The sequence below is a fragment of the Sinocyclocheilus grahami genome, unplaced genomic scaffold (genome assembly GCF_001515645.1).
Source record: "Sinocyclocheilus grahami isolate Dianchi unplaced genomic scaffold, SAMN03320097.WGS_v1.1 scaffold290.1, whole genome shotgun sequence".
Taxonomy (NCBI): domain Eukaryota; kingdom Metazoa; phylum Chordata; class Actinopteri; order Cypriniformes; family Cyprinidae; genus Sinocyclocheilus; species Sinocyclocheilus grahami.
This window is the reverse complement of record NW_015505469.1, coordinates 274,825-291,556: the sequence shown is the minus strand read 5'-3', so window position 1 is coordinate 291,556 and position 16,732 is coordinate 274,825. Positions and strand designations below refer to the sequence as shown.

At 37.3% G+C, this 16,732-nt stretch overlaps 1 protein-coding gene across 1 annotated transcript in view; it reads left to right on the top strand.

The window, feature by feature from the left end:
- LOC107600702 (N-chimaerin-like) overlaps positions 1 to 8,040 on the top strand; it is a 12,847-nt gene extending 4,807 nt beyond the window's left edge. Inside the window, exons 3-7 of the mRNA XM_016292657.1 lie at positions 2,300 to 2,473; positions 3,484 to 3,561; positions 5,034 to 5,171; positions 5,677 to 5,782; positions 6,866 to 8,040. Coding sequence (XP_016148143.1) covers positions 2,300 to 2,473; positions 3,484 to 3,561; positions 5,034 to 5,171; positions 5,677 to 5,782; positions 6,866 to 7,037 — 668 coding nt within the window. The 3' untranslated portion in view covers positions 7,038 to 8,040. The remainder of the gene's footprint in view (positions 1 to 2,299; positions 2,474 to 3,483; positions 3,562 to 5,033; positions 5,172 to 5,676; positions 5,783 to 6,865) is intronic.
- The last annotated feature ends 8,692 nt before the right edge of the window (positions 8,041 to 16,732 follow it).

The following is a 16,732-nucleotide window of genomic DNA, read 5'->3' as shown; positions in this document are numbered from 1 at the left end:
AGCAAAGGGTCTGAATATTTAGGACCATGTGATATTTCAGTTTTTCTTTTTTAATAAATCTGCAAAAATGTCAACAATTCTGTGTTTTTCTGTCAATATGGGGTGCTGTGTGTACATTAATGAGGAAAAAAAATGAACTTAAATGATTTTAGCAAATGGCTGCAATATAACAAAGAGTGAAAAATTTAAGGGGGTCTGAATACTTTCCGTACCCACTGTATCTCAGCTGTGAAGCTGGTGCAGAGTTGATGGTGTGTTTATTCACACACACGATCGGAGCTCACATAGGTCAGTGTGTTGCGCTGGCTGATGTGCATGTGAATACTCATTAGCCTGTGGAGGCAGCATAGACTGGCCTACATCTGCAAGAAACCAATTGAGTGCTGGAATGAGAAAACATTGTTGATAACAGACAGATGAAGACTTGTTTTATTCCTTATTGAGAGATTTTTTTATTTTTACTTTAAAAGAATATCCCTCCACTTTCATTAATTTGAGATTATACCATTTTATTTTATGCATGCAATTTTTATTGATTTTTTTGTCCTGTGCAAAACAGGATTTTTAAAATACATATTAGGAGTTCTAATCTCTGTTTAATTCAGGTTTTTTCTTTGTGGTTGGTTGTTTGTGTTTTAATGATTTATTTATAGGATAATGGGAGCGACACATATGTTTTCATGAACTGGCTTCATGAATAATGCATGAAACTATTTTGAAAGCAGCTTGTTCAAAATCCCTTATTCTGAGACCCTTTTTACGCTATTTGTATCCACCTCCTTTTCTCACCTCTACCCATATCATTCTCTCTCTCTCTCTCTCTCTCTCTCTCTCTCTCTCTCTCATTCTGTGATCCCAGCAGAATCTAGGACAGTGAAATCTCATTTGATGTAGAGATTTGCATTCAGCGTTGTGATCTGACAAGCTTTCTTCTTTTGTTTTTCGTCTGTGAGAGCGAGACTCCGAGCTATTGTTTTGGGTGTCTGCCAGCATGCCAGCCCCAGTGCCCAGGCATGTTGTGCCACATTGCCTCATGAGAGGATAAAGCGCTCCCCCTCCCCCTCGGCCCAGTCCATCATGGCAGAGACTGAAAACAAAGCTGGCACGTCTTTATAATGAGAAGAGGGGCTGAGAGCTCGCAACCAGCTCCACTTTACACACAGACACACACACACACGCATTAAAATTCAGGGCTCGTCGCAGCACTGGGTCACACAGTGAGTGTGAGAGGGAATTTCAGGATACAGGAACCGCTCAAAACATTCTCACAATGGAAGACGACGTCTGAGTTTAGCTCGAGATATTTGCTTCTACAATGCCTTTGGGTAACACTTTAACTAAAGCCTGCATTTATAATGTGTTATGGATGCTCCTAATTAATTATAACATAGGCATAAAGCTTTACTCTTTGTAGTGCATTAATTTTTTTTTTTTGGTACACAATTTTGTCATGCATAGGCAAGTAACAATGTAACTGTGCCTATGCATGATAAAAACAGAAAATGCATTATATTGCGTATATATGTTGTAACTGTGGTTTAAGCAGAATAATTGACTTTGGACCATTGAATTGTTGAAAAGGATCGTGCATGCAAAGGATGCATTGCAAACCCAGGTGTGCATTCATTTTCAATAATTCAGTCATTTACAGCTGATTATTACGTGTCTTCTCAGGAAATGATTTTTTGGAATCTTCTGGGGATTTTTGGAAAGTTTCCAGAAATGCTCCACCCCTTTCCAACCCTACTTCTTAATATTTTTATTTATCTTCCACAAAGGAAGAAAGTCATAAAGGCTTGAAACAACATGAGGTGTAAATGATGACACAATCTTTTTATTTTTGGCTTACAGTAACCATCCCTTTAATTAGCTATTGTTCATTTCATTTTTTCACAGGTTCTCAGAGATTTACTTTTGAGGCTTATGAAGCTATTAGGTGCCTGAAATTGCTCATGCATATTTTATAAGGCACCATTTGTATTCCTGGCAAGTTCTGTCATCGCCAGGGTGACACTATTGAAATCCCCGTCAGCCAATCAGAAGCGCTGGCATCACTGATCAGAGGTCAGGAGAGGTCACCGATTAAGCAGAATGAAAGCTCAGCATGCTGGGGTCTCTAATTTAACTGAAGCACATCCGCCTCAGGATCGATAATACACACAACATACTTCTGCGTGTGACTGAACACAGTGGATTTACTGATTGATTTAGCCATGGGTTTGACAGGAATGATGAAATAAAGCCTGGGATGGAGTTGTTTGGTCAGCTGAAGTGTGTTTGTGTTGTGTGTGTTCCTCAGATTGTGGGTTGAATGTCCATAAGCAGTGCTCGAAGGTGGTGCCCAACGACTGCAAGCCGGACCTGAAGCACGTGAAGAAGGTTTACAGCTGTGATCTCACCACACTGGTCAAGGCTCATAACGCTACACGACCCATGGTGGTGGACATGTGCATACGAGAGATCGAAGCACGAGGTGACTCGCTGACTCGGATTTACACGGAGCAGCTGTGCAGATGTAGAAGTGTTTTATGTTGTGTAAATGTTTGGTTTTACACCGTCAGTGATATGTTATAAATATTTTCTGTTGTGTTTTTGTTGCGTTTTGTTTTTTGTTATGTTGTGGTTTTGTTTTGTTTGTTTTTATTATTTGTTTGTTTTGATATATTTTGTTTTTTTGTTATTGTTCAGCCCTTTTTTCTTTTTTTTTTTTAATATTTTTTGTTTGCGTGTTTTGATTTTTGCTTTCACAAGATCAGATTTTCTAATAAACAAAAAACTTCATACCTGAAGCACGTGAAGAAGGTTTACAGCTGTGATCTCACCACACTGGTCAAGGCTCATAACGCTACACGACCCATGGTGGTGGACATGTGCATACGAGAGATCGAAGCACGAGGTGACTCGCTGACTCGGATTTACACGGAGCAGCTGTGCAGATGTAGAAGTGTTTTATGTTGTGTAAATGTTTGGTTTTACACCGTCAGTGATATGTTATAAATATTTTCTGTTGTGTTTTTGTTGCGTTTTGTTTTTTGTTATGTTGTGGTTTTGTTTTGTTTGTTTTTATTATTTGTTTGTTTTGATATATTGTTTTGTTTTTTTTTGTTATTGTTCAGCCCTTTTTTTTGTTTGTTTGTTTTTAATATTTTTTGTTTGCGTGTTTTGATTTTTGCTTTCACAAGATCAGATTTTCTAATAAACAAAAAACTTCATTATACTGATAGCCAATGTTATGACCCCTGACTTTTGCAGTTTTTCTTCAGCCCATTTATTTTATTTTCGGTTTTCATTTTTTTCATTTGTTGTGTTTCATGTTTTTGTTTCTTGTATTCACAAGGATACCTTTTAGTCTTTTAGTGTAACAGTCAAAATATTCAGAGCTCTTGACAGTGCTACACATTATTACCTTAGCTTTTATTACACTGGAGACGCAGCGAAGCATTATGTGTTCTCTATAACGCCTTCAACCGTCTCGTCTCTCAGGTTTGAAGTCGGAGGGTCTCTATCGAGTCTCTGGATTCAGTGACTTTATTGAAGATGTGAAGTTATCGTTTGACAGAGGTGAGTGGTGTTTTTTCTGTTTGTGTACAGTACTGATCCATCACAAAGCCCACATTCCTACACACACACACACGCCTGCACGTGTATCTGTGTGTGTAATCCTGATGAATCCCATACACATGCTCACCGCTGCTTTTTTAGGTCACTCTTTGTCTTGCGTATAGAGCTGTGGGTTTATGTAATGTGAAATAGTCTGAGCTGCTTAAATGTTAAAGTGGCACATTTGTTGGAGGATTTTCGCCCATCTGTTGGTATTCAGATGCATTACTGTTTCATAATGACTCAATCCGGATATGAACAAGCTAGAGAGAAAGAAATCATGTGCTCTTTACAGGTTTCTACTGGACGCTGTGACGGCTGCAGTGAAGTAGAGATCTGATACAGACAGTTATTTGTTTGTTTATTTATTTATTTGATCCATCAGGGTTTTTATATTGTTTTTTACTTTATTCCATTTTTGCTTTTTGTTAATTGAAATAAAGCTCAGATCAAATTAAATATAAATATTAGATGAAAACTTTTTTATTTAAATGAAGTACTAAAATGACTAAAAATATATGTATATTTAAAATAAAAAAAAATAAAAGTAACCACTTCATATAATCAAAAATAAATACAAATAAAGGGACGTTAAAAAATGTTAATAAATATTATAATAGTAAACTCTGCCAGTCAAAATTTTGAATAATTCAGATTTTTTGTTTTGTTTTTGCTCATCAAGACTGCATTTATATTAGTGCTGTCAAACGATTAATCACATTCAAAATAAACGTTTTTATTTACATAATATATGTGTGTACTGTGTATATTATGTATTTGTAAATACACACCCATGCATGTATATATTTAAGAAAAATGTTAGATGTATATATTAAATATATTTATATATACATTATATGAATATAAATATATACGTGTAAATATTTTCAAAATATATACATGCATGGGTGTGTATTTATATATACATAATAAACATACACAGCACACACACACATATATTATGTAAACAAAAACTTTAATTTTGAATGCAACTGATCGCGATTAATCGTTTGACAGCACTAATATATTTGATCAAAATAGAGTAAAAACAGTAATATAAAATATTACAATTAGTTTTCTATTTTAAAAATATGAATAAAATGTAATTTATTCCTTTGTGAGAAAAAAGAAATATACGTGAGAAATTTGAATGACTCCAAACGTTCGACCGGTAGTGTTTCTATAATCCTGAAATAACACTGAAGCCTGGAATGCAGAAGCAGTTATATTGCATATGAACACTAGCACACCTGCACCATGCAGCATCACAGCACAGAAGTATTCTCACAAGCTCAGAATAAGATAAAGTTAGCTAAATGTCTTCATGCTCGGTCCCTGGAGCCAAACAAGAGCGCTGTCTGTGTGAATGAGTGCAGAGGACTGACTCTCCCTGGAGCCGAGGGTGAAATGTGTTTGTGTGGGAATGTGTTCAGATGGAGAGAAAGCAGACATCTCCGTCAGCGTCTATGAAGACATCAACGTCATCACAGGTGCTCTTAAACTCTACTTCAGGGACCTGCCGATCCCCATCATCACGTATGACGCATATCCACGCGTCATGGAGGCTGCCAGTGAGTCACACGCTCCACATTTCTCCATTAGACACTCAGTTCCGGCTCTTTCCCCATATTTCACCTCCTTTTATTTAATAATAAGATATTTGCTATGCTGTGCACACAGAACAGCATGAATCATATGCATACTGACATAGCAAAACTCTGATGCTTTAAAAGACGGCTTGTTTTGATCGACATCTAAAGCAGCGTCATTCTTGGATGAGCCAATGCCAGAATTGCCCGAACTGTTTTTTTAAACATATTGTACATACAGTTTTCGTGTTTATGTAATGTTTGTTCTTTGAACATAATCACATCAGAGTTTTAAACTTCAAAATTGTCAAAAATTTTGGTGCAGGGTTAAAGAAAGCTACAGACCTCAAATGTAGTAAACAGGAAAATAAAGCAGCTCATATGATATCCAGTATTGATATCCGGAAGTCTTGCTGCCTGCAGATCTGTGTCGAGACAGATGAGAGTTTTTGACCCGGTTGTTTGTTTGTTTGTTTGTTTGTGTCAGAGCTGACAGACCCAGATGAGCGTTTGGAAGCTCTGCATGAAGCTCTGAAGCAGATGCCTCCCGCTCACTGCGAAACCCTGCGATATCTCATGGCACATTTAAAGAGGTGAGAGACGTATCGATATCAGACCTCCTGTAATAACATCAAATGAAAATCTGTCATCATGCAGTCGTCTGGACGAGTTTGTATATACAGTGTATATATATATATATATTATTTGTTGTTGTTTTTATACCATAAAAATAAACTTTTAAAAAGAATTTATATATATATATATATATATATAAAATATTAGTGCTGTCAATCGATTAATCGCGATTAATTGCATCCAAAATAAAAGTTTTTGTTTACACAATGTATGTATATATAAATACACACACATACAGTATATATTTTGAAAATATTTACATGTATATATTTATATTCGTATAATTTATATTATATAAATATATTTAATATATAAACAACATATTTTCCTGAAATATATACATGCATGTGTGTACTAATATACATAATAAATATACACAGTACACACACACATTATGTAAACAAAAACTTTTATTTTGGATGCGATTAATCGCGATTAATCGTTTGACAGCACTGAATAATATATATATAAAATCATTTTTTAAAGTTTATTTTTATGGTATAAAAACAACAAAAATGTATGCTTAATAAAAAAACAACTGCGATTGCCGGAACTTAACCGTAAAACATTTTGCAAGACTGAACAATTTTTTTGTGAAAAGCTGGTAAATCAGAGACATGTTAAATTCACAATCATTTCATCAAGAGTAGGTAAGTACTAATATATAATAGCTGCACAGTGTCGTGCGTGTAAATACACCATCATGGAAACACACGCCACTAAAATAATGCAAACACATTAATAAGACCCTATTGTACATAACTGATAACAAGAAATAATATTTCAACGAAATACCATTAAATGTAGTGTGGGAGTGTCAGTTTACGGTTTTTCGCTGTAAATTACAAAATGACTGCATTTTACTTCCAAAATCTGTACATTTAACAGTACTGTAAAATTACATGAAATATCCCATTAGAGCTATTAGAGTTTTTACAACCTTCACAAACATGATGTGAACTAATGAAAAGGTTTTTAGTGTAGCACTTTTACAGTTCAAAGTTAAAGACACTCGTGTATGTGTGTGTGGGTGTGTGCAGGGTAACTCAGAACGAGAAGGATAACCTGATGAACGCTGAGAATCTGGGCATCGTGTTCGGCCCGACTTTGATGCGGGCGCCCGATCTGGACGCCATGACGGCTCTGAACGACATCCGCTACCAGAGGCAGGTGGTGGAGTTACTCATCAAGAATGAAGACATCCTCTTCTAGCATCGCTGTCGTGAATGCACATCTGTGCTGTTTACCGCAGCTCTGCGCTGCGCTCTTCTGCTCTGACTCAGTCTGGACTCCCAGATGAAGGACTCTTGTATTACAGTGCATTTCTGGACCAGTACTTACTAACACTTCTCCCTGTCTGATGGGTTCTGTTCCTGTATCTCGCATGTCTTCCTCCCCATTTTTGTCGGGGGTCGCTGAAGCTGAGGGGTGTGACGTACCTCAGCATTATTATGGGATGGCATCGCTCTGTCGCGTCAAAAGCGGTGGAGTCCAGCAGATCGGGTTTCTGTTCCAAACAGGCTTTTTTCTTTTGTTTTTGTAAAACATTGTGAATTTGATATTGTCAGTTTTGGAGACACTTTACCTGAAGAGCCATAAATAAAGTTGGTGACATTGTGCAGGCATAATAATCTCTTCACATGATGTATAAACTCTTCATCAGTCATCATTCATACTTGTTCATAGAGGTTTGTTATTCATGTATGTATATGAATGTTTATCTTTGACATATTTATGGCTGAGCAGGTAAAGTGTCGCCAGGGGTTTTTCAAAATCAGATTTTTTATATTTGGTTGTTTTTTATTCCTTCCGTCAGGTTGACCTGACTCTGTTCTGCTGTAGAAAGAATTACTTCTGCTGTAGACAGGAAGAATATTTACAGTCCATGTACATTTCAGGATCCTTGATCTTAGACTCGCCTTTAGAAAACACTCTTACGCTCACATGACTGCTTGATGCTTTTTGGTTCTGTGTTTTTGTATTTGATTTAAGCATGAATACGTTAATTTATTAAAATGTACTTTTAGTGCTGTGTTCTGGGTCAGTTCATTCTAAACAAATCTATCCATTAAGATGTTATTTTTTTAGGTTAATTAATATTTTAAAATGATTCCATAATATGGAGTGCAACAGTCTAGGAAGTAAAAAAAGAAAAAAAATCCCATTTATTCTCTCAATAGAGGATTTGCTTTTTAGCAATAGTTTATAAACTTTTAAAGACAGACCTACTGTGAGCTGCGAGGTGTTTAATTAATGGAGTGTTTCTTTAAGCCTTCAGCCCACATTATTTCAACTTTTAAAAAAAAAAATAAGAATCATGTTTAACAGTGGCATTTCTGTTGAAAAACTACATTACCCATGATTCTGTAAAGACATTTCAATCAGAGAATCAAAACAAGCAAACTACATCAAAAGAACTTTAGTGCCACATTGTAAAATGTTGTTTCTATTTGCGCAATCCATATTTATCTGTTGTTGTTTTTTGCAGTGCTTCATGGTATTGTTTCCGTAATGAAGGCTGTTAAGTGACCTTTATCTTGCAGATTTTCAAATATTTTTTGTTTCGAATTTGTAATGTGATTCACCTCGTAGCTGGTTGGTTTGGTAAGGTTGGTAGGGCCGAGCGGAGAATCGTTTGTTTTGTTTTATCCCGAGGGCACGAAGAGTTGTGAATGGTCCACAGCCGGATCACACTCATCCTCCTCTGTCGCCAGCGGGCAGCAGCGGGTGGTTCGAGAGCGTCATCAAAGGCCCTACTCACGCACCCTCTGCCCAACCTTGGAACCACCTTGGTCCAAGTGTTGCACCACATGCTCAGACCCCGCTTCGGTCTGTCCACGAGCTGCAATGAAAATATAAGTATAAATCTAAAATTATTTGTGTTTGGGACGCTGTGAGAATGGAGACTGTAGTGCACACCGTAAGTTTGAAAACGTTTAGCTTAAATGTTTAATATTAATAAACAGTGCTCATAAACGGCTGCTGAGGTAGTATTCTCAAGTGAAGCGAGTTGAGGCTTAGACCCGGAAACAGCGCTTCTTATGTCACTTCTTAAGAAGCGGATAGCCTTCGTGTGGACCCGGTATCCTCCTGTGTTCTCACCTCAAAAGGGTGGAGACACTGAGAGGCCCCGGTTTAGTGTCGGCTTGCTAAAACTGCTCCAGAGAGTCCGTACTGTAGGCCCTGTCGAGCTCCTCTGGCCCCTCGGCAGCCAGCCGTGGCAGAACGTCCGGCGCCAGGCCCTCACTCACTGAATCCGTGAGAACCGGTAGGGGGCTGGGTTCCATATGTAGAGACCCAAGTGGATCCCATGTGTGTAAAGTCCACGGTATAGCCTCGGAGCCTGTGTTTCCCCTGCAGACTAATGCCATTTCCAAGAGGGTTACAATCACCTCTATTCTTCCATATGCACCTAAACGGTTGTTCATATGTGTAACTGCTTCCGAAACCTCCTTCGGGAAGGATGGGGCTTCCGCAACGTTCCTGTTCCAAGTGGAACGGGTACGTTTTCCCAGTGTTATCCAGTCTTACTGAGTGGGTAGTGCTACGACAACAGTGACTGGCCTTCTTGTTGCGAGCCCCGGCCTACACCAAAAAGGGGCCCCGGCGGCTCGCACAGGACACTGGAAGGGGCTGCATCCATGGCGCTTTGGTAGGGATTACCAATTCGTCGGTCACCGACGTGATGTTGAGAGTGACCGACTGAAAGGAAACGTCTCCGTTCCCTCCTTCAGGGAACGAGGGTTACAATACGTAACCAAGACGTTCCGAATCCAAGGACAGTGAAAAAGGGGGCGGGCACTGTTGAACTCCATTGTGACACCCAGGAAGTGACATCATCATCAGACTGTCTGCAGCATGATGCCCGAAAATGGGTTACGTATTGTAACCCTCGTTCCCTGAAGGAGGGAACGGAGACTTCACGTCCCGTCGCCACGGCTGCTGTACCAGCAGAAAACCTGATTATGCGCTGCACCGGCTGCCTACTTATACTCACGCTGTGATCAGCGGCAGCTGGATGCAATAATCGCATGCCAATGTGCATTGGCTCTTTTAGTTTACACTCAAAGTGGATTGGTCTCTCTGGCGAGATTCCCAATTTGTCGGTCACCGACATGAAGTCTCCGTTCCCTCCTTCAGGGAACGAGGGTTACATACGTAACCAAGACGTTCCGAATCCAAGGACAGTGAAAAAGGGGGCGGGCACTGTTGAACTCCATTGTGACACCCAGGAAGTGACATCATCATCAGACTGTCTGCAGCATGATGTCCGAAAATGACTGCAGTTCACTTTCGCAATTTTTACACAAATTGTGTTGAATGCATTTGTTAAGTTAAATCGCTCAACCTTGTTACCCAAATTATTGTAAGCAAAAATCATTTATGGCAAAGAAAAGTTTTGTAAAAAAATATTTGGTCACAAACGAAATAGTATGGAAGCATATAGGTAGCGAAATTCAATTTAAAATGCAATATGCAAAATGGCATTGTATTTCTGTATTTACATTTTCCATTACCCATACGTGCAAAGTTTGGTGCAAAAGGAAAATGAATATTAAATTATATAATTTACATTTGCCATTTTCAACAGTAGTCTTAATATGTAAATTGCATGCAAGTTTGAACGCTTTATAAGTTGCGAAATGAAAATGTATAACACAAATTGATTTGATATGTGTAACGTGTTCAAGCAGAAATGGTAGCAAAATGATCATTTAAATGCTATTTGTCCTAAATGCATTTAGACTAACAGTTAGAAAACTTAGGATTGCATTTTCATCATGACGCCGTGGGATATGTGTAGCAAAATTCAATTTGAAAATGCATTCCGAGCTGACCACGCCCACCCTCCGTCACTCATTGCTTCAAGGCAGGGATTGCAGCCCCTTCCAGTGTCCTGTGCATAAAATAGTAGCTACAGAATGCTTAATTTAGGATAAATCTGTTACTTGCAGTTCTGTACCCATTCTGACTTTTTTATTTTGAATACCTTCTAATTTGTGAATTATTATAATATTCTATTATTCCTTCTATTTTTATGGAAATTAAACTTCAAAATTGTCCCAAATTTTGGTAACAGTTGAAAAAATTGCAGTCCTAGTATTCAAGAAATCGAAAGTAATCCCATCATTAGTGACAGCAAGGTAACTACCACGATCAAGGTCCAGAAAAGTACCAAGATGATTTTCCCCCATAAAATATTGAAAATAAGATTTTTTTTTTTTCCTTTAAAATGTTGGAAATATTGAACGTGACAAGGCCAATATAAGTGCTGTAATGAAAAATGTATTTTCTCTGCTAGAGAAAAATCGTGATTAAAAAAATAATAATTATTTATAATGTTATATACTGTATAACATTTTATAATGTTACTCCTTCAAATATAGTGTCAGAAAAATTCAAACTTGAATCATTTCTCCAAAAATCCAGAAATAGAAAAAGAAAATACTACATTGACCGTAAAAGCACAGTGTTTTACTATCAAAGAAAGTCACATTTTGGTTCTTCGTTTTAATTGTATATCATTTTGAGGGTTTTTATAGTAAGCCAGTGAGACACAAATGTGTCATAAAAGGTACATTTCTGAGAATTATCCATTGCATGTATTGTAATGCAGATTGCTAAATAAGAAAAAAAAATCATGACAGTGAGAAATGTTTTAAAATCAATAAAATCCACATTTAAGAGAAAAAACTTAGTTTTTATTTTTTTATATGTTGGGATGTGCAAATTAGTTCATATTCAGATTTATTTAATAATCGTATGTTACTATGAGTTCATATTTTTATTAAATTTCATATTTTATTATTATTACTACTACTAATTAATAATAATATTAATAATACATTTTAAATGTAGTTATTAATTTTAATATTAGATCATTTTGAGGGTAATTTAATCAGTAGTAGTAAGCCACGAACATACAAATGTGTCATAAAAGGTATAATTTACTGAGAATTACCCATTGCATGTATTGTAATGCACAGACTTATATAACATTTAGCATCTAAGCCTGTATATCCTGGTGTACACAGTTGAGTACTTTGGTTTTAGCCATTAACGTGTATATATAATGTTCCTAGTGCTCGGTGTTGACAGGCAGGCTTTCTAACGCATGTCTTTGTTGACAGAAGAACAAACAATACTGAAAAATGTCCAATTACACTCCAGTGCCCAGTGCTCTAATCCAGCCTGAGGACATGAGAGGACACGGGGGTGAGTTCACTCTCCCAGCATGGCTAACAGATGTTCAGCATGGTCCCCATGTTTAGACTCAGCTTTTACAAGCCTGGTAATCAAATGTAAAAAGCACATTAAGAAAAGGGCAGGCTGTCTGCCCCTGCTGGGACGCAGGGCTCTGCCGGTGCGCTTCAGAAAGCTCTGCGTTTGACTCCTCTGAATGGGCTTCTCCTCTCGGTCAAGGTCGAATGGCTTTAGTATTTGCAGGGGACACGTGTGGGGGTCCTGAAGGGCGGGTGGAGTACTGATCTCTCTTAATTCAGAGGTTGCCAAATGTGATAGTCCGGGTCTAAGTAAGATGAATGAAGCATGGTGTTGAGTGTGTCCTGTGAAGGGGAGGAACGGGGAACGCTCACCCCATCAGCAGCTCAGCAGGATGGGGGAGGATTTCAGGGTGGGGGTGGTTCTTTCCTTGTGGAGATTTAGGGTTTGGCAGGTAAAAAGCAATAGATGTAAGTCTGTAGTGGAGGGCTGTGCATTTACTGGGATCATCATCCAGTGATATTGTGGTTTTGGGAGGCGTATGCGAGGGCATCTGTGGGTGGGTTGTGTTGAATCTGTTGGAGGCGGGCGGCGGTGAAATGCATGTTAGACGCTGCTATCTGGAAAACGAAAATCTAAATCAATCCAGTCAATCACCTTTGTGAGGTAATGGAATAGGACACACAATTTTCAGCCCTGTGTTTGTGTGTGTGTCTATGCATTTATATGCCAAACACACCCGTTCAAATAAATATATTCACACACAGGAGCCCTTTTCAATGGCAAAGACAAAACCCTTACAAAAAGTGCTGTAGTGGTGTATATACAGTATGATTATAATATTCATATGCCACATTATTTTTATGGTAACCACAGTCAATCACCTTTGTGAGGTAATGGAATAGGACACACAATTTTCAGCCCTGTGTTTGTGTGTGTGTCAATGCATTTATATGCCAAACACACCCGTTCAAATAAATATATTCACACACAGGAGCCCTTTTCAATGGCAAAGACAAAACCCTTACAAAAAGTGCTGTAGTGGTGTATATACAGTATGATTATAATATTCATATGCCACATTATTTTTATGGTAACCGTGCTGAAAAGAACAGACCAGTATACATTTTTACTCTAATAAAAGGAGAGGTCTAAGGTGAGAACTGCACACCATCATCTAAAATATATTTTTTATAAATATGTACTATATAAAAATAAAGAGATTTGCCAATTTATTTACACCATAACTTTATTGGAACATGTAACATCACAACTATGGTTTGTCTAATGCATCACTTCAATAAAATCACATCATGAATAAGAGTGTTGTTATTCCAAATATCTAAAACCTATGTAGGTCTGATACAGTATTATGAGTAATTATGAGTTTAAACAGTTCAATAATAACAAGAGTAATATGGAGTTAATATTTTAGATATGATACTGCCAGTTAATCTGCATTGTCTCAGTTAAATATAATAGTTCCAAACAATGCCACAGCAGAACGAACCATTGCATATCTCTGTAAAACACAGAAGAGATGAAATGAGTCAGGTGAACAAATCGGTTGAGTAAATCATTCAATGACTTACAAAGATAGTCACTTTTTTCATTCCTAAATAGGCCAGTAGTTTTGAACAAATTGGTTGAGTGAATAATTCAATGACTCGCGCACAAAGATAGTGATTTGTTTCATTCCTAACTGGATCAGTGTTTTTGAACAAATTGGTTGAGTGAATGATTCCCTACTTTACATAGTAGACCAAAAATAGCATATGAAATCCTATGTCAGACTTACTGCTCCTGGAGAGATTCTGAAGTGTACATCCAATGGACATCTCATGTTGCCACAGGGGAGGATTTGTGAATGTCAGTCAAGCAACACAACTGACACTAGTAGGTCACATAACAATTACATTAATACTACACTCATTCACGCTTCATATTTTGAATGGTTGTGAACTAATTACTTATGCAAAATAAGTTCATATTTAGGGAGCATGCAATTTTATACACAGCCATAGTCACTAGTTTCATTCATAAATAGATCAACAGTTTTGAATTAATCAGTTGAGTGAATGATTCAATGACTTACACACAAAGACAGTCGATTATCGCCACCTTCTGGTGTATTGATGTAAACTGCAGAAAGTCACTGAAAAAAAATCTCTAAAGCACAAATTGTCAGTCTGCCTGAAATACACAAACAAAAGCATTGTCATAAAGTGACATTTCACTCTTGATCACCACACACTCGTTCAAATGTGAGGACTAGGCGTTAGGGACAGGGACCAATCAGGTAGCAAGAAATAAGAATCGGGCAGGGATTCAATATTCGACACAATACAGCTGTATAATATAAACTGTTGTATAATATAAGAGCGTTGAATGTTTTAAAACGGACAGAAGAAGAGTATAAATGAGAGCACATTATAGAGGCATGGCCACTGTGTCTGACGGTTTCATCTGTAGTGGACTGCTGGCAGGTGCGCCAAAGCAGTTGGCATCAAAAAAAGGCACAGACTGCATCCACAGAGCACTGCTCTCAGATCAGCCACTAGAGGAATGACAAAGAACGAGCAAGGGAGGACAAATTAACCTTTCTGCCTCCTTTTTCTCCTGTGAAGGACAGATGAAATGTAAGACATTTTTGCCAAATGATGATTCAAAATTACTGCAGTATCTGCAAAATATTTTCATTCGCTGGTGTTTTGCTTGGGTACAATACACAGCACAGTCATTACAGTATGTACAAAAAAATATATCTGTTATTATTTTGACATGCTTTCATTCATATCATGCCACATTAGATGCCAGCTCTTAAGTGTCTCAGAACATTTCTTTCTAATAGGACCTTTTCAGTTAATATCAGTCAATCTTATTCTAAATCTGCTCCATTGAATTGTGGTGTTCCCCAGGGTTCAATTCTTGGTCCAATCTTGTTCTTACTGTATATTCTGCTCTTATGTTCTATTTTTAAAAGGCATGGAGTTTCTTTTCATTGTTTTGCTGACGATAATCAGGTGTATCTACCTTTACAGAAACAGGACAAGAGGACAATTACATCTCTACTAAATTGTCTGCATGAAGTTAAACTATGGATGTCAGCAAATATTTTTTAATTGAAATGAAAGTAAGACTGAGGTAGTTTGGTTCGGAAACTCTGAGTCTCAAGTCCTCTTTGATTTGGGGAACTTGGCTCCTTTCTGTAAATCGGTAGTTAAGAATCTTGGGGTTCAGTTTGATGTCTCTCTGAAATTTGATAAACAGATCAACTCAAGTCTTGTTTCTTTCAATTGAGATTACTAGCTAATGTAAAACCGTTTCTGTCACCTAGCAATTTTGAAAAGCTTATTTATGCCTTTATTTCTGTAAGACTGGACTACTGCAATTCTTTGTATGCGGGTGTGAGCCAATTGCTGTTAACTCACTTACAATTAGTGCAGAATGCTGCTGCTAGATTACTGATGAGTGTTCGTAAACACCAGCATATAACACCTGTCTTAGCTACTTTGCATTGGCTTCCAATTCACTACAGGGTCGATTAAAACTGAGTGGTGACCGGGCATTTTCAGTGGTGGCCCCAAAGCGTTGGAATAGCTTGCCTTTATATCTTAAACTTTTACCTACATTGGGTTCTTTTAAAATAAATTTGATTTGATGTGCTCTATAAATAAAACAAACAAACAAACATTAGAACGGCTTGTGTGTAATTCTGATGCTGCAAATGTGTGAAAGTAAGCTATGCTCTGTGACAGTTGCTGATTCAGACACTTTTCTACACATAAAACAAATCTTTCTAAATTGGAAATCTGTTTTAGCTGATATCTGAGCTGCTGATATAGTTTATTATGGTGATACTCTGTGCCCGTCATAGCACCTCCCTTTCACCAGAGGTCGTATTCCTCAAACTGTGCTCTCATCTGAACTAAATTTCTTGTTTTCTAGTATTTATAGGCCAAAACTCTAGTTACACAGCATTTGCTGGCTAATAAATAACTTGGGTTAAACTTTATTTTAAGGTGTCCTTGTTACAGTGTGATACTAAGTGATATTAATTACCTACATGTAGCCTACTTACTAAGCTATATGATTAGGTTTTGCCTTAGGGTTACTTGCATGTAATTATGCATAATTAATTGTTATTGTAGTAGTAAGGATATGTAACGTGTAACAAGGACACCTTAAAATAAAGTGCTACCATAAATTGACACAAAATATTGATTGGAGTTCAAATTTTGCTTGCATTAGCCCAACCTTTCTTTAAAAGATAACACAAGACAAAGTGTACAAATATTTTTGGACAGAGGAGTGCATATATGAGACATATGAGACTGGCACAGCTGTATGGGAAGTTTGTTGACGTTTGTGTCCTTATAGAAAAAAATATTTGGCAACAGAATGGCACATTTGACCAGTGACACAACTGACCATCAGAATAAAGAGTCTAAAATCTTACATTACATTTCTGGTCATGTCTCTGAGGAAAGTTTTATACCAGTTGTCAAAATATCCTAAAAGATGTGTAAATGATTTCTAGTGGATTTTCAATCATAAATAATAGGAATTAAATCTAAAAGGATATATAAAAAAAGAGTATCTTCTAAGAATCTGCAAAGATCCTACTGGATAAACTGAAATTCAGGGAAAATAATTCTACACTCAAAAATGCTGGGTTAAATACA